Source organism: Musa acuminata, chromosome BXJ2-6, assembly GCF_036884655.1.
Source record: "Musa acuminata AAA Group cultivar baxijiao chromosome BXJ2-6, Cavendish_Baxijiao_AAA, whole genome shotgun sequence".
Classification (NCBI taxonomy): Eukaryota; Viridiplantae; Streptophyta; class Magnoliopsida; order Zingiberales; family Musaceae; genus Musa; species Musa acuminata.
The window spans coordinates 18,853,151-18,877,522 of NC_088343.1; the positions used below are offsets into that span (position 1 = coordinate 18,853,151).

The window sequence follows — 24,372 nt, forward strand, 5'->3', positions numbered from 1 at the left end:
TCAAAAGGAGTCATCCTCAGGACCATGGAATTTCCTGTATTAATTATTTTTTAGATCTTGAAATTTTTTTTAATATTGCTTTCTGTGATGGGCTGTCTTACTATCTATCACCTACACAATTAACTCTTGGTCAACTATTTGTGCCTACAATTTTCTGAAAACATTAAATTATATGTTCTATCTTGTCATATATTTGGAGCATATGTTTCCAATAATAATTGTTCAAGAAATCTCATGCAAAAAAGGAAAACACCATTCCCATCTTGAGCCCAGCAATGAATGGAAAATCAAGCTACTTCTCTTTTTGAGGTTGTGTAGAATAGAGGTACAACAAATATATAAGCTAGAAAATAAGCTTGATGTTAAAACACATGTCGAAAACTGAATAATGGTGGCGAGTTCTAGCACCTCAAATTTGTTCTCATTAAGCATATGCAATGGGCATTCATGTGACTCTCTGTGAAGTAATATGTTATCAGGACAACTGGAACTCAAATGGTGTAGACCCTACAAAAATATAAAAGTTATTCCTCCAATAAGTTTGATATAGGCCTGACAACATGAAGATAAAAGAATGTAGCTAATTAAGTTTTGCATTGACACATAATAGAAACTAAAAGAAACAAAAGAACCAAAGAATATGACATAGAATTGAAAGTTTCTACGAGCAAGCATAGGAGAATCCAGGTGGTCCATACAATTATATCACTAACATATCATGAGTGAAGCAAGCCCAAATTTGTTGAGGTTGCTCATGATTCCCATTTTTGAACATAACAAACATTTTGTGATTTGCCACTATTAAGCTTTCAAGGTTTTAATGACCAAATAAGATGAATTTCAAAATGAAAGCCCACATAATGGACAATTGATAACGTTGAGAATAACTAGATGATCCTACAACTCAAGTCCACTAAAAGAAGTATCAAGCAAAAGCCATGAGATCTAAGTTGAAATGCGGAGCTCAATAATTCAGTTTCATGTTTACCATTGATTGTGATTTACAGAACTCTGTATGACGTACTATTGATATTCTCAATTCTTGATTAGGCCCTAAAGATCCCTAGAATTTGACCCCTATTAGCATAGCTGCTGAAACCCTTTCATCAATTCTCTGATTTAATGGTTCCAGTCAATTGGCTATGACTATTTGTACCAACTGCCAAAAGCCTTCTTGTGGAGTACTTGAGGGGTTTTGATAGGGTTTTTGCCAACTGAAAATCTAAGATAAGGGCTTAGTGTCTTCAGCCCCAAGTTGAGAATTGGATCATTAATTTTGATATCTTTAACTTGTTAGAGCTTCAAAGAGATTGTTAACTTGCAAGGATTGGCACTTGATCCTGCAAAGAGCATCAATGCAAATGAGTTGGTCTTCACCAGTGAGGATGAGCAATATCATGCCAAATGCCTCAACATGGAGGATCCTTAGAAGTATACATAAGCCCATTGGCAGAACAAACATAAACTTGGCGTCCCTTCTTTTCTCCCAATCTCTTGCATGCTTCAATACTTCCATTTTCCTATATGATTGTTCGAGGTATGTTTGCATTCTTACGTATTTGTGCTTTCAAATGTCCAATTTGCCCTTTTGAACTTTTGAGATAAAACTTGACAGATCCAGCCCCCAAAATGTTACAAACTACATTGTGTCTTCATTTATTTACTATAAATAACTCTTGACACACAGTCCAAAACACTCAAAATCTGATCTCTACACTCACATAAACTTTCTTTAACCAATAAAAATTGTATGTGAATTTTTCTCTTTTCCCTTTATTTTTATCAAGTATTTAGTTAATAAATATCTTAACTTCCTTACAAGAAACCAATCATCTTTGATGCTTGTTTCTGTTTAATCATACAGCTACAAAGTTCTATGGCATAGCTTTCAAGTTCAATTCCATTATAAATTTTGCAAACCAACTATTTCTTTTGCTCTTATAAAAGATTCAAAACTTGATTTCCCATTCATTAGGTTTTATGAGTTCCTAAAGGACTTTTATTTAGCTAGTCAAGTCTTTTTTTTTTTTCCAAAGACACCATTAAGTCCCACATCCTCACCCCTTGTATCATTACTTTATGTAAGTTGCTTCTATGGAATAAAATTCTTAATCACATCATTAATTTTAAACTTGAACATTGGTTTACCTGTACGGATTTCTTCATAGATCCTGCAAAAATAACTCCATCAATCACAATATCTTCTACACAATCCTTTCACCTTTGTTTAATCCTATCTTGGTTTCTCTTTCTTTATTTTAGCCAGCATATGTGTATCTTTATCAATGTCTTCTTTTAACATTGGGAGCCTAACAGCATCACCATTGAATTCCATGATGATTCAACATACATTCTCTATACTTCATTATATCCCATCTTCTACACCACCGAATTCTGGAGTATCCTTGATGCATAATGTAGTTGACAGTCAACATGGGAACATGTAAATAAATATCATGAACAGAAGTCTTTATTGGATTTAAAGCATAAGTATTCAGAAAAGAAAAATTCCGCTAAGGTTGAGTATGAAAATTACTTTCAAAAGCTAAAAGAAGAACAAAAAGTTCAAAATTGCACAACTTTTAATGACAAACTAGGGAATAGGGATACCAATAACTAACATAATCTAGGACATGCTAATTTCAAAAAACATGCAAATAAACAAAAAGAATTGTATGGGCATACTATAACAAACATTATCAAAGTCACTTCCATCATTTTTGGTATAAGTCATGGAAAATCATAATTTTGTTAAAGCAACAAGCATTGTTTGCCTCTTCTCTTGGATAAAAAATATAATTTAGTAAGTCAACAAACTGTGGACCCTATAAAAGAAGAATAGATTGATACATGATCTAGTAACAAACACAAAATACCAGTAGTGGTCAAGTACCATGAGTGATGCAAGTTGTAAAAGCATAGAACTAAGATGTTTGATATTTAAAACATGGGAGACAAACAGACTATTAATGTCATACTAAGGTGCAAACCAAGCAGAATTTTGTTGTAATATTAAGGTATATTGTGTGAGAGAGAAAGAGAGATAGAGAGTGATCCAAATGTTGAAAGATTGCAGAAAATTCTTAATTATGGAAGAACCGAAGGTCATATTCACACTGCTTATTGAAAATCCCACCCATTACTGGATGGATCATGGAATTGAACAAGCAACAAAGATAAAAAAAATTCCTCAAATAGTGATTTAAAAAGCATTAGGCGCTAAAAGGCACCAAGGTCTCAAAATGCCCAAGGCACTAGGCGCTTGTTCGAGCGAAACGAGATGCTCTAAAATATTAAAATATAAAAATTATATAATATAATTGATAAATATGATTATATAAATAAAAATATGATATTAAATTAAAAAGATCTAAAGTATCAAGTCATATTATCCCAATGATTTAAATAGGCGCCCAAGCGCTCGCCTAAGTGCTCAGGCAAGGTGAGGCAAGGCCCGAGCGCCTCGTGGGTGGACTAGCAGCACGCTTCAATGAGGTGCCGCCTGGGCGCTTGTCTGAACCCAGGCGTTGGGCACCTTGGGCGAGCGCCCGGATCAAATAAAGCAATCGAACCAGACTTAAAAAGTCTGATTCGATTAAATAGCGGTTAATTGGTTTAATTGAACCAACTAACCAGTTTCTTATCTGCAATAGCCACTCTTGCACACCCGTGCGACCCCAAGCCAACCCTAGCGTTGCTTCTGCCTTCACCGCCGAAGCTTTCTGTCGTTGCCTCCTCCGTCGATGCTTTCTACCACTACCTCCACCGTAGACACAGCAGACCGAGCCTTCCTTTATCGCCGACGGACAAGTCCAACGGCCTAGCAAGAGCTCGTAGCTTCCTTCCGTCGTCGCTCCGTGTGCAATTCCTTCTACCGTCGAGGGAGAGGACTACAGGTTCCTTTGCCACTAACAGACGCCCTCTAGAGCTTTTGCTGCTGCCACTTGCAGCTTCCTCCGTTATTGCGGCTATCTTAAATTGAATCCTCCGCAGCCTCCTTCGTCACCGCTACCTTCTCCTTCCCCACTTTCCACTATTAGTGACACTTTTATCCCCCTCTGTTATTGTTAACAGTTATTTTCTCCCTGTAACTACTATTAACAGTAAATAATATATTGTTAATAGTAGATTGTTAACCACTGTACAAAGTAATTTCTATTGACTAGATTGATAATATACTATTTAGATTTTAACACTGCTAATCTTTGTTTATTTAAAATTATTATTAGGGTTTCATGATAAATGGCAAGTGTACAAAGTAATTCATTAAATTCTTCAAAATATTCAAGAAAGGATCCTGCCTAGAAATACAATTATCTAAAGGATCCTAAAGATTCTAATGTAGTTATTTGCATCTTTTGTGATAAGAATATTAGATGTGGTATTTTTGGTACAAAACAACATCTAACAAGAAATTTTAAGAATGCAACAACCTACAATAAGTGTCCACCTGATGTAAAAGAAAAGCTGCTGGCATATATGAATGAAAAAATATAAAAGAATGAATCTTATGGGATTTTACCAAAGGATAATGTTGAATATATCAGAGATCATAATGAAGAAGATTATTCTGAAAGTGTCAATCCAAGTGAGAAAAGAGTATGTAACAGGAAAGAAAAAAAAGCCATAGTTATTAAGAAGGGTAAAACAGGACCGATGGACTTATATATGTATCAAGGATCACAGAAGTAACAAGGGCAAATAAGAGCAAAATTAAGACAACAAGATATAAGTAATGCCTGTGAGAAAGGCATTACTTAATTAAGAAGGGTAAAACAGGACCGATGGACTAGTTTCGCCCGAGCGAAACGAGGTGCTAAAATATAAAAATATATAAATTAATTAATAAATATAATTATTTAAATAAAAATATGATATTAAATTAAAAAAATCTTATAGAATCACATTATCACATTAGCAAAAAAATCTCAAAATTCAAAACAATAACAATAATTTTAAATAAATAAAAATTAGTAGTATTAAAATCAAAATAATATATTATTAATCTAATAAATAAAAAAATATTGTTACTAGTATCAAGGTCTACAATACCGTACCGTACCGGTGTTTCGAGGTTGGTTCGGTACGGTACGATACCGTGTACCGAGCGGTATACCTAATTTAGGGTGTAAAACACACCGAAAATACCTTAAAATAAAAAAAATTATGATAGGGTTTTTAAGTTAGAAATAAATATAGTAATAGTATAAGTTTAGCAAAATCAATGTAAATTAGGCAAGGTAGTCAATACCGAATGATATCACCCGGTACGAGCGGTACGTACATACCGGTACGTGGACCGCCCGCAATAGGGTGGAATGTTTAAAAGCGCCCCGTATCAGACGATACAAGGTAATATCGAGCGGCAACGATCGAAATTTCGACCGTTACCACCCGGCACAACTCGGTAACAATCGAAATCGACCGTTACTGCACTATAATAGTGCTACAGTGCTCTAACGATCAAATTAACAGTTGGAACCCTTTCTCATAGTATTTAAACCCTTCTTCCCTATTTCACTTCATTAGATTCTCATGCTCTCTTAAACTATATTAAACTCTTTTTTATCTCCTAAATTCTACAAAACAACGATTTGTGAATTCAATCGAGGCTAATTTGGAAAGATTAAGAGGAAGAACATTCTAATCAAAAGGTATGTATTCTCTTTCTCTAATTGGAGAGTAATTAAGATCTTTAATATTATGATTAGTGTGTTTCATACATATTAAATATTAAATAATATTTATAATGTTGTGATTAGTCATTTTAATGATGATTTAATCGAAATTTGTTCGATTTTATGTCAATTCAATGTGTTTAATACATACTAGGGTGTTTGTCATGTTTATAATGTTAAAAGGGAAGTAATTAGTAAAAAATTAATTATGTTAATCATATAATTAGTATATCTAATAATGATTTTATCATAATTTGAATCATATTGGATCAAAATTACATATTTAATGTTTCTTTTATATATTTGACATATATATAACGGTAAGATAGGTTTAATTAGGTTTTATTAAAGTTATTTATTGCTACGATTAGTCATTTTAATGATGATTTTAATCAAAATTTATTTGATTTTATGTCAATTCAATGTGTTTAATACCTACTAGAGTGTTTTCTATGTTTATAGTGTTGAAAGATAAGTAATTAGTGAAAAATTACTTATGTTAATAATGTAATTAGTGTATCTAATGATGATTTTATTATAATTAGAATCATACTTGATCAAAATTATATATTTAATATTTCTTTTATGAGTTTGACATATATATGAAGGCAAAATAGGTTTAATTAGGTTTTATTAAAGTTATTTAATGCTGCGATTAGTCATTTTAACGATGATTTAATCGAAATTTGTTCGATTTGATGTCAATTCAATGTGTTTAATATCTATTAGGGTGTTTGTCATATTTATAGTGTTGAAAGAGAAATAATTAGTGGAAAGTTAACTATATTAATTCTGTAATTAGTGTATCTAATGATGATTTTATCATAATTTAAATTATATTAGATCAAAATTACATATTTAATGTTTCTTTTATGTGTTTGACACATATATGATGGTAAAATATGTTTAATTAGGTTTTATTAAAATTATTTAATGCTGCGATTAGTGATTTTTTATCGATATTTGATCAATTTAATATGTTTATACTTTATAGTTTATTTGATTTAAATTTGGTAGGATCATAGCACCAAAAGAACAGCCACATGATGATGTATGAGTTCATATCCAAAAGATAGATAGAAACCGTCACCATTGGCAATGTATTTATTGTGACTACATTGGCAAGAGTGGAAGAATAACTCGAGTGAAAATGCATTTGGCAGGCGGGTATCCTGATGTTGCAAAATGCAAGAAGGTTCCGACGAAGATCCGTAAATTATTTCAAAGCAAGCTACAACAAACAAAGGAAGATACATTAAAAAAGAAGGCAAGGGTTAAGAAAGAATATTACAGGGCTACACAGGAACTAGTTTATGATCAGTATGAGGGTTGCAACGATCAAATCGACCCGGATCTCATAGCTAGGATTCATGCATCATTGGAGCATTAGTATACGGTCGATAAAGCAATGAGGCATTGACGACCTGACTCACAATTGGAGCATAGCAGTGGTAGTAGAATCCAGAGGTCGACCAGCATAAGGCAACCAATTGCTCCTTCTCAGTTAGGCCGAACTAATAGCATGAGGTATGGTGGACTCCGTGGTTTTATGAGAGGTCTTGGCAGGAGGTCCGCACCAGATATTATTGATATTGATCAGCAAGCCTATCCCCCACAAATAGCGAAACAGACACGGATTAACGATGCATACACAAAAGAAAAAAAAAATGAATATTGGGAAGGCAATCTCAAAATGGTTCAACTTCCACAGGATTCCAACCAACACAGCCCAAGGTCCATATTATCAGAGCATGGTCTCTTCTATTTAAAAGTCTGGCACATGGATCCAACCTCCAACACCGAAGGAGATTTACAGCGTGTACTTAGATGAGGAGGTGACAGAACTAAAGGATTGGATCAAATCTTTCAAGAGGCAATGGGACGAATATGGGGTGACACTGATGTGTGACAGTTGGACAGGACCAACAAGAATGAGTATCAACTTTCTTATTTATTGCAACAGAAGAGTGGTGTTTCATAAGTCCGTTAATGCTTTTGAAAAGATCCAAAATGAAACTACATTGAGAGCTTGATGGACACTATAGTAGAGGAGATTGGATCATAGTATGTTGTCCAAATAATAACCGACAATGGAGCGAATTTCAAAAAGGTCGATTTGCAATTGATAGAAAAAAGAAAAAGTTTGTTTTGGACTCCATGTGCAGCTCATTGCATAGATCTAATGCTAAAGGATATTGGTGAGTTGGATGTGGTCAAGAATTGTATAGCTCGAGCACAATCAATTACAAAGTTTATATATAATCATCATTGGGTCCATGCTTTAATGCAAAAGTATGTAAACGGTGAGATCCTCCGACCTGAAATTACTCGGTTTGCTATCAATTTTATTGCATTAAAGTCATTACAGCAAAAAAGACATGGCTTAAAGGCAATGGTCACCTCACAAAAATGGTTTGAATCCAGAGATTCAAAATTGAGTGATAGAAAGAAGATAGAAAAGTCCATTCTTTCCTCTAGATTTTGGGAGACTACGGTAAAAATCATAAAAGGTGTGGAACCACTTTATATTGTCCTCCGTAAGGTCAATATGGACAAGCGTCCACAGATGTCGTATCTTAAATATATGCTGATTTCAGCAAGAGAGGAGGTCAGGAGAGCATTCAAAGATGATTTTAAGGCCAACCAATACGTACGGATCATTGATCATCGGACCGAAGTTCATATGAATCAAGATATCCATCATGTAGGTAAATTCATATTCAGAAAATTTTAATTTATTATTATTCAAATAATAAAAAATCATACTAACAAAATTATGTCTTGCAGCGTACTATTTAAACCTGGTAATTCAATATCGATATGCTCTCGGAACGCAAAATGATTTCCTAACGACACTGCGAAATGTTATATTTCGGCTTTAGCCAAGCACTACTGATGTAGCCGATGCTCTTATGGAGGGTCGGTTATTTCGAAAAACAGTTAGTTCATTCTCCAACGTTGTAGCTACATCGTGTCAGTACACTATGGATCCTGGTGACGAAAAGTTATACATATTGATTATCAATTATATTTAATGTTAATTATTTGTTATGCTAATAAAATCTTATTTATATCTTTTTGCAATCGAGTGGTGGCTACAATTTAGAGGGGATGCACCATATTTAAGGAAGGTTGTCGTTCGTGTACTTTCACAGACAATAACATCCAGTGGTTGCGAACGTAATTGGTTAACGTTTGCATTGATTAATACGAAGGTCCGTAACAAACTCTCCTACAAACGGTTAGAGAAACTAGTATATGTCCCTTATAACATGCGGCTAAGATTGCGATGTGCTGAGTTGGATAAGGAGCCAGAGGAACCAGATATTGATCCCATTGACCTCTAATTCTACAACGAAGATTCAAAGCCAATGTTAGATTGGGGTGAAGCAGCAGAGAACCAAGAGGATCCTCTACTTGATGAGGCGGGAGATCCTCAGCGTCCTTCACGTTTCATCACCGAGGCAATAGAAGAAAAAGAAGCACAACCCCAACAGGTGAAAAATCCCCCTCGATTACAACGTGGCAGGAGTCAAACAACATCAAGTCAAACTGCTTGAGGAACTACAGACACCCAACGATCATAGTCATCCGCCCAGCGTGCAAAGGCAAAGAGGAAGGCAGTAGTATCAGTGTTGGAAAGAATCAAGTCGGGCAACGAGACACCTTCACAATCACATTCAGCAACTCGCTCGGTCCAGAGACATGACAGCAACACAGACAGCAGTGCCTCGACGGATGATGGCGGTGATGTCGGGCAGTCGTTGGTCTCGTCTACACAACTTGAGGGTGGTGCATGGATTGAGGAACAATATTTTACACATGCCACCCAAGATTCAGATTATGGAACTCGACAAGGTACTGGTCAAGTTTATGCGCGAAAGGGGAAGGGGAAGAGGAAGGTAGTGGATGAATTTGAGCAGATATGACAGAGCCTACATGATATAGATACAGAAAGAAGCTCATCGTATTCACAATCATCGTATTATGGAGAATCATACGACCAACATGATAGAACCCTTGCAGATTCTAAACTTGGGGTTGATCTCTTTAGGGGATCGGCCTCCTTGGAACTCTATAGGGGTTCCTCCCTCCAAGTTGCTGCTCAAAGGCTGCAGAAAAGATTCATCTATTGCTTAAGAAAAGAGAAGGAATACATAGCTATTTATAGGGCTTCTAAACCCTAACTCCTAATAGGACTCCTACTTAAGACTCTTACTTCTAACCAACTCCTAATAAGACTCCTAGTCAAGACTCCTATTCCCTTACAACTCCTAATTCTTCTCTAAGAAAACACCTCCTACATGAATGCCCCTCTCAATTAGGACTCTCCTAGCTAGAGTCCTAACAGAATGTCCCTCTCAATTAGGACTCTCCAAGCTAGAGTCCTAACAGACCCACCCTCTTCAAATCAGTCTTGTCCTCGAGGCTGATGATTCGTGAATTCTGGGAATTTGATCTTCAAGTCGTCATAGTTCTCCCAAGTGGCATCTTCTATTGGTAGGTTCACCCACTGTATTAGCACTTCATTAGTGGGTCGTCGTCGTCGAGTCACGATCCGTCGATCAATAATGGCACTTGGCTGGGTCTGGAGTTCTCTTTGGGTAGTCATATTTGGTGGGTGGCTTTGGGCTGTCTCCAAGCACCTATTTAAAACTTCCGTCTGGCTGTTGATTTGTGGGTGATATGTCGTACTCCTTTTCAATTTAGTACCCTGCATATGGAATAACTTTGTCCAAAATCTGCTCTTGAAGATGCAAGTAGAATTTGTCACAAGCACAATGCATCCCTTATAGCATAATTCTTTTGAGTCCCGATTGTAATGAGCCACGGAGCTTGGTGCTTCCTCTAATTTTTTTTTTTTTTTTATCTTACTGGTCTCCGAATCTTCCTGTCATTCCGTCTTAATATCCTCAAGGAAGTAGTTGTTTGGAAGTAAAACGACCGAAAATTCAGCTTGCTCGGGTAGCTACGAAAGCACATCTGCAACAACATTCTCTTTCCACCTTTTGTAAGTTATTTCATAATCAAATCCAAGAAGTTTTATTACCCATTTTTGCTGCTCAGGGGATAATATCTTTCGCTCCAAAAAGTACTTGAGGCTTTTATGGTCGGTTTTAATTTGAAATCGTCGACCAATCAAGTAGGGTCTCCACCTTGTTGCTGCGCGCACAATGGCGAGCATCTCCTTATCATATGTTGACTTATTTTGATGGGAGAGAGATAATGCCTTGCTAGTGTATACGAGTGGTCGACCATCTTGCTTGAGAATGACTCCAATTCTGACTCCAGATGCGTCGGCCTCAATAACGAAGGGTTGGTTGAAATTTAGTAGTGTTAGCGCCGGCGTCGTAGTAATGGCTGCCTTAAGTTTGTCGAAGGCAGTGGAGGCTCTGTCCGACCATTGGAAGACATCTTTTTCCAGTAAGGAAGTAAGTGGTGCACTGATCTTTCCATAGTTTTTCACGAACTTACGGTAGTAGCTTGTTAAACCCAAAAAGCCATGTAGCAATTTTATGTTCCTCGGGGTAGGCCAGTTTTGCATTACTTCAATTTTGAAGGGGTCCACCGTCACACCTTCCTCAGATATGATATGCCCACGATATTTCACCTTTTGTTGAAGAAAGTAAAAATTCGTAGTGGTCGTTGTGTGTTCGAAAGGCGGTTTTCGGTATGACTTCTTCATACACTCGTATTTGATAATACCCGGATCGAAGGTCCGGCTTTGCGAAGATTTGTGCTCCCTTTCATCTAGCAATTCATCTACTATTGGAATAAGGTATTTGTTCTTGATGGTTATGCCATTGAGAGCTCGATAATCAATGCATATTCGCCATGTTCCGTCCTTCTTGCGTACAAGTAGCACCGGTGAAGAGTAGAGGTTGCAACTTGGCCGAATAACTCCTGTTTCGAGCATCTCTTTTACAATCCTTTCTATTTTATCCTTCTGGAGATGTAGATACTGATATGGCCGAGTATTTGTTGGAGGTTTGCCTGAAAGAATCATTATACAATTATCATTCCGACGAGTAAGAGGTAGGTTATGCGGCTCGTCAAATATATCTGAAAATTCAGCAAGCAAAGGAAATAGGTTTGGAACTTCAAATTCTATTGGCTCTCCTTTAATTTGCTGCTCAAGTTGTACCAAAAAGCCGCTGCATGCTTTATGCAAAACCTTCTTCATTTGTTGCGTGCAAATCGTCGTTATGTCGCCCTCACGTTTCCCGTTCAGTATCACCTGTTTCTCCTTACTGTAAAATTTCATAATTAGTTGCATAAAATTCATAATTAGTTGCATAAAATTCCAAGAAATATCACCTAATGTCGTCAACCATTTAATTATGAGCATAGCCTCATGATCATCAAGAGGGAGAAGGTAGAAATCTGCAATTATCTCTTGGTCCTGCAGCAATAGTTTCTCCTGCGGGCGCCTACGATCACAATTCAAAATCCGTCCGTCGATGACCTTAACGTCAAACCTGCTGCAATTCTCAATAGGTAAGGCCATCTGGATAGTAACCTTATTATTTAGAAAGTTATTAGAACTGCCCGTGTCGATGAGAATAGTGATCGGTTGGTGTTTGAGAAGGCCTCCAACTTTCATCGTTTGCGGGTTTGAGTAGCCGGCTAGTGCATGTACCGTAACTTCAGTCGGTTGTGGCTCTTCTTCTGCATCTTCTTCTTCATGTTCAAGGCTCTCTTCTGGATGTTCAATGACCTCTTCTTCTATTGGTTCAATCATAAGAAGTCTCCCTTTACTACAGCGATGCTCACGGCTCCACGACTCGTCACAATGCCAACATAACCCCTTCGCATATCGCTCCCGAAGCTCTTCTCTTGTTAACCTCTTTGGTGTAGGGACTTGGTCAATAGTAGGGGGGGCTGAGGGCTTCAATATTACTGGTTGAGGAGCAACCCTAGTCCTCTGAGCTTCATGGTTCAATTGCTCATCTTGATGTCGTGCGAAAGAGATGGCTGCCATAAGCGTATACGGTTGTCACGCTTTAACTTCTCCTCGGATCTCCGGCTTTAAGCCCTCAATGAAGGTCCTCAATAGCTGTTTTTGAGACCAATCATGAGTTTGATTAGATAACCTTTCAAACCTGGTTTGGTACTCCTGAATGGCGGAAGTTTGTCGGATCTTTGCTAGTTGTCCATCAATATTCTCGTAATCGGTTGGTCTGAAGCGGATCAACAGTCCTTCTTTGAATTGTTGCCATGAAATGACTCCATAAGTATGTTCAAACCAGTCAAACCATTGTATAGCATCCCCTTCAAGATGTATAGCTGCAATTTTCACCATAGATGCATCCGCGGTTTTGTGGTACTGAAAATATCGCTCCGCGTGCGAGATCCAACCAATTGGGTCTCCTTCTTCCCATCTAGGGAAGTCTACTCTCATGCATGGATAGTTGGGGTTGGTCATAGAGCTTCCCCTCTCTTGGAAGTCATATCTTCGGGCTTGGTGCGATTGGGCAAAGCTCTCTCCTTGATATGATTTATTCGGGCTTAGTGGTCGGCCCAATCTGAGTTCGGTAAAGAGCGTCCGAATCTTATCCTCCATTCGCACCTCGAATGCTTCAAATTTAGCATTGATCACTTCCTCAGATGCCATAGTATATGCCGCCAAATCTGTGATACTAAGATCTCTCTTTTGTTGTCAGGTTAAAGGCATGTATTGGTTGAGAGAGGTGATGGTCAAAAGAGTTGGTGGATTGGTGGATGTAGGCTACGGTTTAGGATTGTTTTGTGGCTATTTTGGGTGCAGTTTGAGGGTGTGGTTTGGTGGAGTTTTAGGGCTATGGATGAAAGTTTTGGATTTATGATAGATGGCAGCAAAGGTTTGATAGAAATCAGTGAAAGTTGCAGCAAGTATGTGCTGTCTTGTAAGATTAGAATTGTCGTCGAAGAAACAACGGTTTCTCGACGTAATTTCCACCAAAAACTTGAGAGAATTAAGGAGGGAATTGATAGCAAAATCACAGTTTATATGACAGCAAGGATATCTAATTTAATCAAGAAAATTTCGACAGTATAACAACAAGGAAATTGGTGCAAGTTTCGATTGCAGAATTCTCGTCGAAAAATTTCAGCGGATTACGACATAAATTTGCAGCAACATAAAATCGATTTTAGAGATGAATTTCTTAATAGATCAATCTTAGATGGAAGCCAAGATGATCTATGAAGTGTATAAGAAATTTCATTCAAAACAGATTGCAAATAGATGGGTTAAGGCAACAATATGCTGCTGAAATTTCTGCAGCACAGATTTTTAGGTATAGCATATTGGACGTAACAGATCAGTGATTTATATTGAGAATTTTTTGATGAAACCAAAGGTAAATCCACTGTTAGGAAGTGTCAAAGCTGTCATAAAAATTTCGTAAAGATTTGGATAGAAACAATATAGTATCAAGATCAAACAAACAGTGCTATGCGGCTGAAATTTTACAGTGCAGATTTTCAAGTATAGCAGATTAGACGTAAAAGATCAATGGTTTATATTGAGAATTTTTTGAAAAAACCAAAGAGAAATCTGTTGTTAGGAAGTGTCAAAGATGTCATAAAAATTTCATAGAAATTTGGATAGAAAAAGCACAGTAGCAAGATCAAACAGATGGTACTATGCGGCTGGAATTCTGCAATGTATCTTTCGTCGTAGAGATGAAAACTTTGTGACGAAAGGTTTATGCAGCAATATAGGAACAATTTTTTTTTTTTTTGATTTTCGAATAAGGATAACTAAATTACAGCAGCAGTAAGGTAGGAAACCAGAACCTGTTGCAATTCACGGGGAGATCAAAGGATGATCCGCGGTGGTGGAGATGATGGTGGAATTCGGCGACGATCTTTTAAGCAATTGTAGGAATTGCTTTGGGCGGTTGTGGAGGGCTGATGGATGGCAGTGGAAGGGCAGCGAGATGCCAAGAACGCTGCTCTGATACCAGGTGATAGAACCCTTGCAGATTCTAAACTTGGGGTTGATCTCTTTAGGGGATCGGCCTCCTTGGAACTCTATAAGGGTTCCTCCCTCCAAATTGCTGCTCAAAGGCTGCAGAAAAGATTCATCTATTGCTTAAGAAAAGAGAAGGAATACATAGCTATTTATAGGGCTTCTAAACCCTAACTCCTAATAGGACTCCTACTTAAGACTCTTACTTCTAACCAACTCCTAATAAGACTCCTAGTCAAGACTCCTATTCCCTTACAACTCCTAATTCTTCTCTAAGAAAACACCTCCTACATGAATGCCCCTCTCAATTAGGACTCTCCTAGCTAGAGTCCTAACAGAATGTCCCTCTCAATTAGGACTCTCCTAGCTAGAGTCCTAACAGTTTTACATGAATGTCCCTCTCAATTAGGACTCTCCAAGCTAGAGTCCTAACACAACAACAATATGATGATAGTTGGTCATCCTTCTCTGAGCAACAGTATGATACAGAGCAGCAAATCAGTAACGAAAGTAGAAACTCTGAAATTCACCAATATATGCCTCAAGAGCTGCCTCGGACAAATATGATTCATGACAATCAGCCTACGATCAACACCACAATGATGCATCAATGGCATACAGTGTATCAATACACTATGTCATGGGATCAATTTCATGATTGGGTCCAACAAACAAATCATATTGATATATAGATGTATAGGATCGAGGACCCCGATCCACCACCCGTGGAGGCCCGTCGTTCGTTTTGGTGGTAGAATCAAAAATCAGGTATATCTACATATGTGATTATTTAATTCATTTGAATTTTAGAGTTTATATTGTAACAAAATAGTCTAACAATTTAAATGATTTTTCTGTAGATATTTCAGTATTTACAGAAAGACAATCCATAACGGACTGAAATACAAACCTTGAACAAGACTTCCTCAAAGCCCGAAAAAAATATGTGATACTATTCTTCCTCCACCCTTGTCAATGTAGTCACAATAAATACATTGTCAATGATGACGATTCCCATCTATCTTTCGGGCATGAACCCATGCATCATCATGTGGTTGTTCTTTTAGTGTCATGATCCTATCAAATTTAAATCAAATAAACTATAAAGTATAAACATATTATATTGACCAAATATCGATAAAAAATCACTAATCACAGCATTAAATAACTTTAATAAAACCTAATTAAACCTATTTTACCAGCATATATATGTCAAACATATAAAAAAAATATCAAATATATAATTTTGATCCAATATAATTTAAATTATGATAGAATCATTAGATACACTAATTACATGATTAACATAGTTAATTTACTACTAATTACTTCTCTTTCAACACTATAAACATGACAAACACCCTAATAGGTATTAAACATATTGAATTGACATAAAATCGAACAAATTTCGATTAAATCATCATTAAAATGACTAATCGTAGCATTAAATAACTTTAATAAAACTTAATTAAACCTATTTTACCATTATATATATGTCAAATACATAAAAAAAATATTAAATATGTAATTTTGATCCAATATGATTCAAATTATGATAAATCATCATTAGATACACTAATCACATGATTAACATAATTAATTTTCCACTAATTACTTCTCTTTCAACATTATAAACATGACAAACACCCTAATAGGTATTAAACACATTGATTTGACATAAAATCAAACAAATTTTGATTAAATCATCATTAAAATAACTAATCGTAGCATCATAAATATTTTTCAATATTTAACATGCATGAAACACACTAATCACAATATTAAAGATCTTAATTACTCTCTAATTAAAGAAAGAGAATACATACCACTTGATTAGAAAGTTCTTTCTCTTAATCTTCCCAAATTAGCCTCGATTGAATTCACAAATCGTTGTTTTGTAAAGTTTTGAAGAGAAAAAAGAGTTTGAGATAGTTTAAGAGAGCATAAGAATCTAATGGAGTGACATAGGGAAGAAGAAGGGTTTAAATACTATGAGAAAGGGCTCCAACGGTCAATTTGACCGTTGGAGCACTATAGCACTGTTACAGTGCGATAACGGTCAATTTCGACTGTTACCAAGTTGTGCCGGGCGGTAACGGTTTCGACCGTTACCGCCTAATATTACCTTGTATTATTCGATATGGGGCGCTTTTAAACGTTCCGCCCGGTTACGGGCGGTCCGCGTACCGGTATACCGTCGAACCGGTATGTACTGCCCGTACCGGGCGACATCATTCGGTATTGCCTACCTTGACTGGTATACAGTTAACAGTATACTATTAGCAGTATACTGTCGAGTCGATGTGAGTAGAGGGACTAAGAGTAACAATAGCGGCAATGGCAACGGGAGCGGGAGCGAGAGCGACGATTGTGGCAAGCAACGATAGAAGCGATAGTGGCAGCAACGGCAACGAGCAACGAACAGCGACAATGGTGTAAGAGTAAGATTGAGGCTGCTGACTAAGAGAAGCAGCAATGGTAGCAGGATCGAGAGCAGGAGCGGCGAAAGTGACAACAACAACAGTGACAGCAACAACAGTGCAACGACAACGAAGAGCAGCGATAATGAAGACAGGCAACGATAGCGGAGAGAGGCAGCGGCAGTAGAGAGGAAATGTCAACGGCAGAATCGCGAGCAGGGTTAGGGTTGGAGAAGTCGCGAGAGGGATGTTGGGAGGCTGATATCGGTGCTTTAGTTAGTTCAATCGAACCAACTGAAGCACTAGAGACCGAACCAAACGTAAAACACTGGTTCGATCGCCAGGTTTAACCCGGGCGCTCGCCCGAAGCGCCCGACACTTGGGCTCGAGCGAGCGCCTAGGCAGCGCCTCTTTGAAGCGAGGCGCTCGGGGCTCGCCTCGCCCGAGCGCCTATTAAAATCGCGACATATTGCATTAATTTAATATTGGAGGATATTGAAACGATTCTTGAAATCAAGAAGACTTTAGAAAAAGCAATCTTTGTCATTGGATTTCTCTATAATCATAATGGGGCTTTGAATATAATGAGAGAATTCACAGACAGTAGAGAATTGGTGAGATAAGGTGTCACTCGATTTGTTACTTTCTTCTTAACATTACAAAGCATACATCTTCAAAAACATAACGTAAAAAACATGTTTACCTCAAAGAAATGGATGACAAGCAAATGGGAAAAAAAACGAAAGGCAAAAAGGCCAGTGATATCATTTTAATGTCATCCTTTTGGAAGCTTATAGTTTATATATTAAAAGTAATAGACCCTCTTGTTCGAGTCCTTCAATTAACGAATAATGAAAATAAACTTGCAATGGGATATATTTATGAGACTATGAATAGAGCAAAGGAGACGATTCAAAAGTCTTTTAATGGAAATGAAGAAAAGTATAAGAAAATATTTGCAATCATTGACGAAAGTTGGAATTGTCAACTTCAACGCCCATTTACATGCAACAGGATATTGTTTGACCCCAAAATTCTTTTATACGATCACCTCTGATAGGTTTGATGCAGAAGTTCCAAATGGGTTATATCAGTGCATTACAAGATTGGTTCCAAGCCTTGAGGTATAAGATAAGATCATATATAAATTATCTTTATATAAAAATGTCGATGGTCCCTTTGAAATTCCAATGACAGTTCAATCTAGGACAACTACATCTTCAAGTATTAATAAATTGATATAATCAATTTTATCTATAGTATGTTACTATGTTATTTCTAATAATAAAATAAATTTTATAGTTGAATGATGGAGTCTATTAGGAAATTCTACCTCGAACTTCCAATAATTGGCTATCAAAATTTTTAGTTTGATATGTAGTGCTACGAGTTATAGAGTGTCTTTGAGCATGTAAAGATCACAAAACATTTTTATTTCAATTAATCTATTCCGTTTTAGATAGATGTATCAATATATTTTCAAATTATATGATATGACAGATTCACTCAAAAAGAAGAAATCGGTTAGAGCATCAATGTTACATTATCTTGTTTTTATATAAAATATAATCAAGCATTGAAGGTTCGTTATGATTTGTAAAATAGCATTGATCCAATCTCATTACAAGACATTGATAATTAAAATGATTGGTTAGTGAAAGAAATGGTTGAGATCTTACAAGATACCGAAGACAAGCTTGTCTTTGAAGATGACAGTTTGATATTGGAAGATGTGGCAAGAGCCTCAAGTGTTAAAGAATTACTTAATGTCATATTTTTATTTATATAATCATATTTATCAATCGTATTATATATTTTTATATTTCAGAGTGCCTCGCTTTGCTTGGGTGAGCGTCTAGCACCTTGGACATTTTGAGACCTTGGCAACTATTGCTTTTTAAATCACTGTATTATCCGTCTTCTAATAATAAAAATGTTACATTACTCAAAACAATAAAGTTTTACATCAAATTCAATCATCATCATAATCAACATCGTCATTCTCAAACATATCATCATCTTTCTCTTTCGCTCGTTCATCTTCATCAAAATATATTTTCTCCTCTTCAACAATAACAGGAGACGAACTTGAGACTCTTGCACTCATTTTTACCTTCATCATCTACCTTGTATAAGTCTGCAACTCTCTAACACGTGAAGCTCTTGCCACATCTCCCCATGTCAAAGCTGTCATCTTCAAATACATGCTCATCTTTGGCATCTTGCAAGTTCACGTTCATTTCTCCAACTAACCACTCATTTGAATCATCAATGTCTTGTAGTGAAATTGGATTAATGTTATTTCATGATTCATGACGAGCCTTCAATACTTTATTATGATTTATATAAACCAGATCATGTAATCTTTGATGCTCTAACTGATTTTCTCACTTTGTGTGAATCTATCATATCATATAATTTAAAAATATATTAATACATCTATCTAAAAAAGAATAGAATAATTGAAACAAAAATATTCTGTGATCCTTACATGCTCAAAGACACTCTAGTTTCACTCACAATTTGCTACACTACAAGTCAAACTAAGAATTTTGATAATCAATTGCTATAAGTTCGATGTGAAATTTCCAAATAAACTTTCATCATTCAACTACAAAATTTACTTTATTATTAACAATAACACACTAAACATGAAATTAATTATATAAATTTATAAATACATGGGGATGTAATTGTCCTAGATCGACCTGTCGTTCGAATTCCAAAAAGACCATCGGCATTCTTATATAAAGATAATTCACGTATGATCTTATCTTGTACCTCAGGACTTGGAACTAACCTTGCAATGCACTTATATAACTCATTTACAACTTCTGCATTAAACTCAATGGAGGTGTTCTCATAAAAGAATTTTGAGTTCAAATAATATCCTGCTACATGTAATGGAGAATAAAATTGATAATTCCATCTTTCGTCAATAATTACAAATATTTTTTTATATTTTTCTTCATTTCCATCAAAAGATTTTTGAATTGTCTTCTTTGCTCTATCTGTAACCTCATAAATATATCTTATTGTAGGTTTTTTTTCATATCCGCCAACCAAAGGACTCAAAAAAGAGGACTCATTACCTTTAATGTATAAACTATTAGATTGCAAAAGGATAACATTAAGATAATATCATCGACTCTCTTACATTTCGCTTCTTTTGCCCATTTGCTTGTCACTCATTTCTTCGAGGTAAACATATTTCTGAGGTTATATTTTTACGATGTATGCTTTGTAATGTCCAGAAGGAAGTAGCAAATTAGATGACACCATATCTCACCAATTCCTTATTGCTTATGAATTCTCTCATCATATTTAAAGCTCTAATATAATTATAGAAAAATCCAACGACAAAGATTACCCTTTCTAAAGTCTTCTTGATGTCAGGAATCTTTTCAATATCCTCCAATATTAAATCAATGCAATGTGCCGCAAATTGAGTTCAATATAAGTGTTGTTTTTTCGCTTCAAGTAATTTACCTAAAACAAAAGATAACAAAATTGATAAAACTTAGGTGTTTTATAGTTCTTTCATTCAAATTAGAGACATAAAGTAATTAAAAGATTAAAAAATTCGAAAGATAAATCTTATCAAGTAACACAAAGTTGCTTCTATTATCGGTTATAACTTGGACAATATTTTGTTCACCAACTTCTTTTATAAGCTTATTAAGCAACTCATATATCTTTTCTTCAGATTTCATAAAAGATGATGTATCTATTGACTTCACAAACATAGTTCCTAAAGAATAATTATCATAAAATTAATTATACTCTTATGTCTCCTGTCGGTCCAAGCATTTGACATAATAAAGCAAACATGTTTTACCCATGATTCTTTGTGACCCTTTAATAAGTTATTTGTATAATCCAACTCTTTTTTTAACAATGGAACTCGCAACTCATAATAACTTGAAGGTTTTAATCCCCCACTATATCTTCCAATAACTTCAATCATCTCTTTAAAATTGTCTAAACGACAAGTACTGAGGAAAAGGCCAGCATGATAGAAGTGAGCAATATGTTGAATTGTTCTTCCCCTTATTTCCTTACCACAAACATCACTTATATTTGTTTGTCTTAATTTTGCTCCTGCTTGCCCTTGTTAATCCTGTGATCCGTGATACATATATAAGTTCATCGGCCCCTTTTCACCCTTCTTAAATACTATGTTTTCTTTTCTTTTTCTATCAAATACCCTTTTCCCACTTGGATTGACATTTTTTTAATAATCTTTTTCTTCTTCATCTCTAATATGTTCAACATTATCCTCGAGTAAAATCTCATAAGATTTATTCCTATGCATCTTTTTTTTAGTCATATAAGCTAGCAACTCTTCTTTTACATCAGGTGAATACTACGTGCATGTCGATGCATTATTGAAGTTCCCTACTTGATGCTGCTTTGCACGTGGGTCGGTGGGTTTTGCAAGTATAATAATAGTATGTAGCTTAGTTGGTTCAATCAAACCAACTAGCTATTGTTCAACTGAACCATACTTAATAGTGCTTTGTTTGAAACGAGCACTTGCCCGAGGCGCTCGACGCTTGGGTTCAGGTGAGCACCCAAGCGACGCTTCACTGAAGTGCACTACTTGGTCGAGGCTTGAGGCACTCGAGCCACACCTCGCCTCACCCAAGCATCTAAGCGAGTACCTGGGCGCCTATTTAAACCCTTATCCTCGAGTCAACAAAACTATATTTCAAAGATGTAAATCTCCAACAAGAGGAATGTCTCAGTGCTTCAGGTTCCAAACAACATTAGATGTGGATAGCTAAGCATCACTCGAAAAAAAGCTGACTACCTCTCTCCTAACAAGCTACCAAGCACCAATAGGAAAAAAATGAAAAGAAAAGGGGAATAATCAGTAATAGGATCCCAAGAAGTCTCATCTTTAAACACTATACATGACATGAAAAAAAAAGAAAATGGAAATAAGGGGAAAAAATAACTCAATATCACACATTATGGTACAAGCTGAATCTGCTGCAGTTTAAACTCGGATGTCAGAAGGAGGAAAGTTCAGATCTCAGCAGGCTGAAAATAAACGAGAAAATAACAAACCTGCGAATCGAAAAATTTCAACGAACAAGTCAATGCTTCAAGATCACCATCCAGTTGGACCAAATCTGCAACACTCCAAAGTAGTTAAAGCAACAACTCAAACAGAAGTAGAAAGTAAAAACCTAGAATAAGTTACCTCCAGTAACCATTCTCGTGAGCGTCTCAACTTCACTGGAAATATTGGTGTTCTCCTCCTCTGCTGAGCATATCTCCTTCTTCAGTTGTTCCATGTATGACTCTGCAACAACGAGCAGAACTGACAAGAATGGAAGAGGTCACAAGTAAACAAAGTTACATGTAATAGTCCATGCTTGTTTCCCAAGAATAAACCCAGGGCATACCTAATGCACAAGGCTCCCGCCAATGCGGGGTCTGTGGAGGGCCACTATACGCAGTCTTACTTTGAAGTATTTAGAGAGATTGTTTCAATAATATTTTCGAATAAAAATAATGAAGATACAATCTATTAAAATACAAAACAAATGCACTTTACAGAAACAAAACAAGCAAGGTGCAATCAAAGAAAGTGTGACATCACATATTTACGTTATTTTTAATTTTTATACCCAAAAATGCAGTTGACAATCAATATCAGATAAAATGAAAAGAAAAAGAAAAAAGAACCGTCTTTTAAAACTCATGGTATATGTAACACATACTTGAATTCTTGACAAATTAGAAGCAAAAGAATTATCTTGCCTAAATCATCAATCCCTAGAGACGCAATATTTTGTTCCTCCGCCTCCGACCGCTTAAACATTTCCTGAAATATTGGATAGTAAAACCGAATTAAGCATCGTTTACCGTATTGCAAGCATTGATACAAGCAGAATGGCCGTTGTAGTAAAATTTGAAAATGGAAACAAGAAAAAGAGGGGACCTGGAGATCAGAGGAGCAATCGTCTAACTTGTTCGTATCAACCGACGAGGCATCGGACGAGCTGAAGAGCCTCATTTGCATCTCGGAGACCACCTTTAAGCGACTTCAAATTTTCGATTTCGAGACGAAAGAACGGAGGCAGCATGATCCACCAACGAATAATTGGGAAGAAGAATGCCATTAACAAGGATCAAGACTCGCTATAACACCGAATTCCTCACCTTCGAATGTCCTCCAGGTCGACCGGTTCCATCCGAGACTCCTCCGACGATATTAGGGTTTCCGCCATGGACGCTTTCGCTTCTCTTTCTCTCTCCCTCCCAACCTCGATTTCAAAAGAACCGGTGGGGAGGGGCGGTTGTCGGATCTATTTCCAGATTGGATCCAATCCGAACCCGAATTAGCTTCCAACTCGGGTTTCTTATTATCCTGATTGAAGGCGACTTTATCCGGATTATAAATCCGAAACATACATGGTTTTACATAAATATCCTTTTTAGAATTCCGGAAATAGCATATTTGCCTATACATATATTAATATTGCATATATATCAAAAGGAAAATTTACACTTTAAATATTTGATATATATACCACCCAGTTAAACATTCATTCCATAAACTTAACTAGTTATAAATTATACATCATGATTATTATGAATTGATATATGAAATTTTAGATATCTAAAATATTCGTTATTACTCTCATAAATACAAAAAACTTTAGATATCATGATTATTATTGTATTTATAAATACAATCAAGTTGAGTTCCAATGTCATTATAACAAAAAAAAAAAAAAAGTCATGGTGAGTAACTAACTATAATGGTATTATATTGAGCTTTATTTATTTATATATGTAACTTTATGGTGGCGACAGATTTATGAAAGCGTTGGCTGTTGATGTTGATTGTATGGTTTGTCGTCTCTCTGACATCTTTATTCCAACCCAAGCACAGTCCGACCTGACAGGAAAGCGCTAGCTCCTATTTCCATGGATTGGGAGGAAGTCCACACGGTTAATTTCGAGGATCGTATCGATAACATAATGGAAGTTCTAGATGGTCAGCCGAGAAAGGATGATGATTTAGAACCTGCAATGATGTCCAACAAATCAGACGATTCAGGTTCAACAGGGGACTAATCCATTTTGTCCTCGTTGCGAGAGATGTCCACTCTGAAAACAACTTTTTGGAGTAAATGAAGTTTCGCACCAACATATATTATTTCCCAATTGCAGACAGTGGTGTGTGACTTACTCTAATGTCGATCTATCTGCCTTGTGACATTATCTTATTTTGTTGCAGGAATATATATATATATATATATATATATATATATATATATATATATATATATATATATAT

At 36.1% G+C, this 24,372-nt stretch overlaps 1 protein-coding gene across 2 annotated transcripts in view; it reads right to left on the bottom strand.

The window, feature by feature from the left end:
* Window positions 1–23,373, bottom strand: part of LOC103988637 (uncharacterized) — a 35,238-nt gene extending 11,865 nt beyond the window's left edge. For both annotated transcript variants that reach the window (XM_009407224.3, XM_009407223.3), the window contains exons 1-6: window positions 23,229–23,373; window positions 23,008–23,110; window positions 22,827–22,890; window positions 22,264–22,365; window positions 22,128–22,192; window positions 409–507 (exon numbers count right to left, since the gene is read on the bottom strand). In XM_009407224.3, coding sequence (XP_009405499.2) covers window positions 409–507; window positions 22,128–22,192; window positions 22,264–22,365; window positions 22,827–22,890; window positions 23,008–23,110; window positions 23,229–23,296 — 501 coding nt within the window. In that variant the 5' untranslated portion in view covers window positions 23,297–23,373. The remainder of the gene's footprint in view (window positions 1–408; window positions 508–22,127; window positions 22,193–22,263; window positions 22,366–22,826; window positions 22,891–23,007; window positions 23,111–23,228) is intronic.
* Window positions 23,374–24,372: the final 999 nt, after the last annotated feature.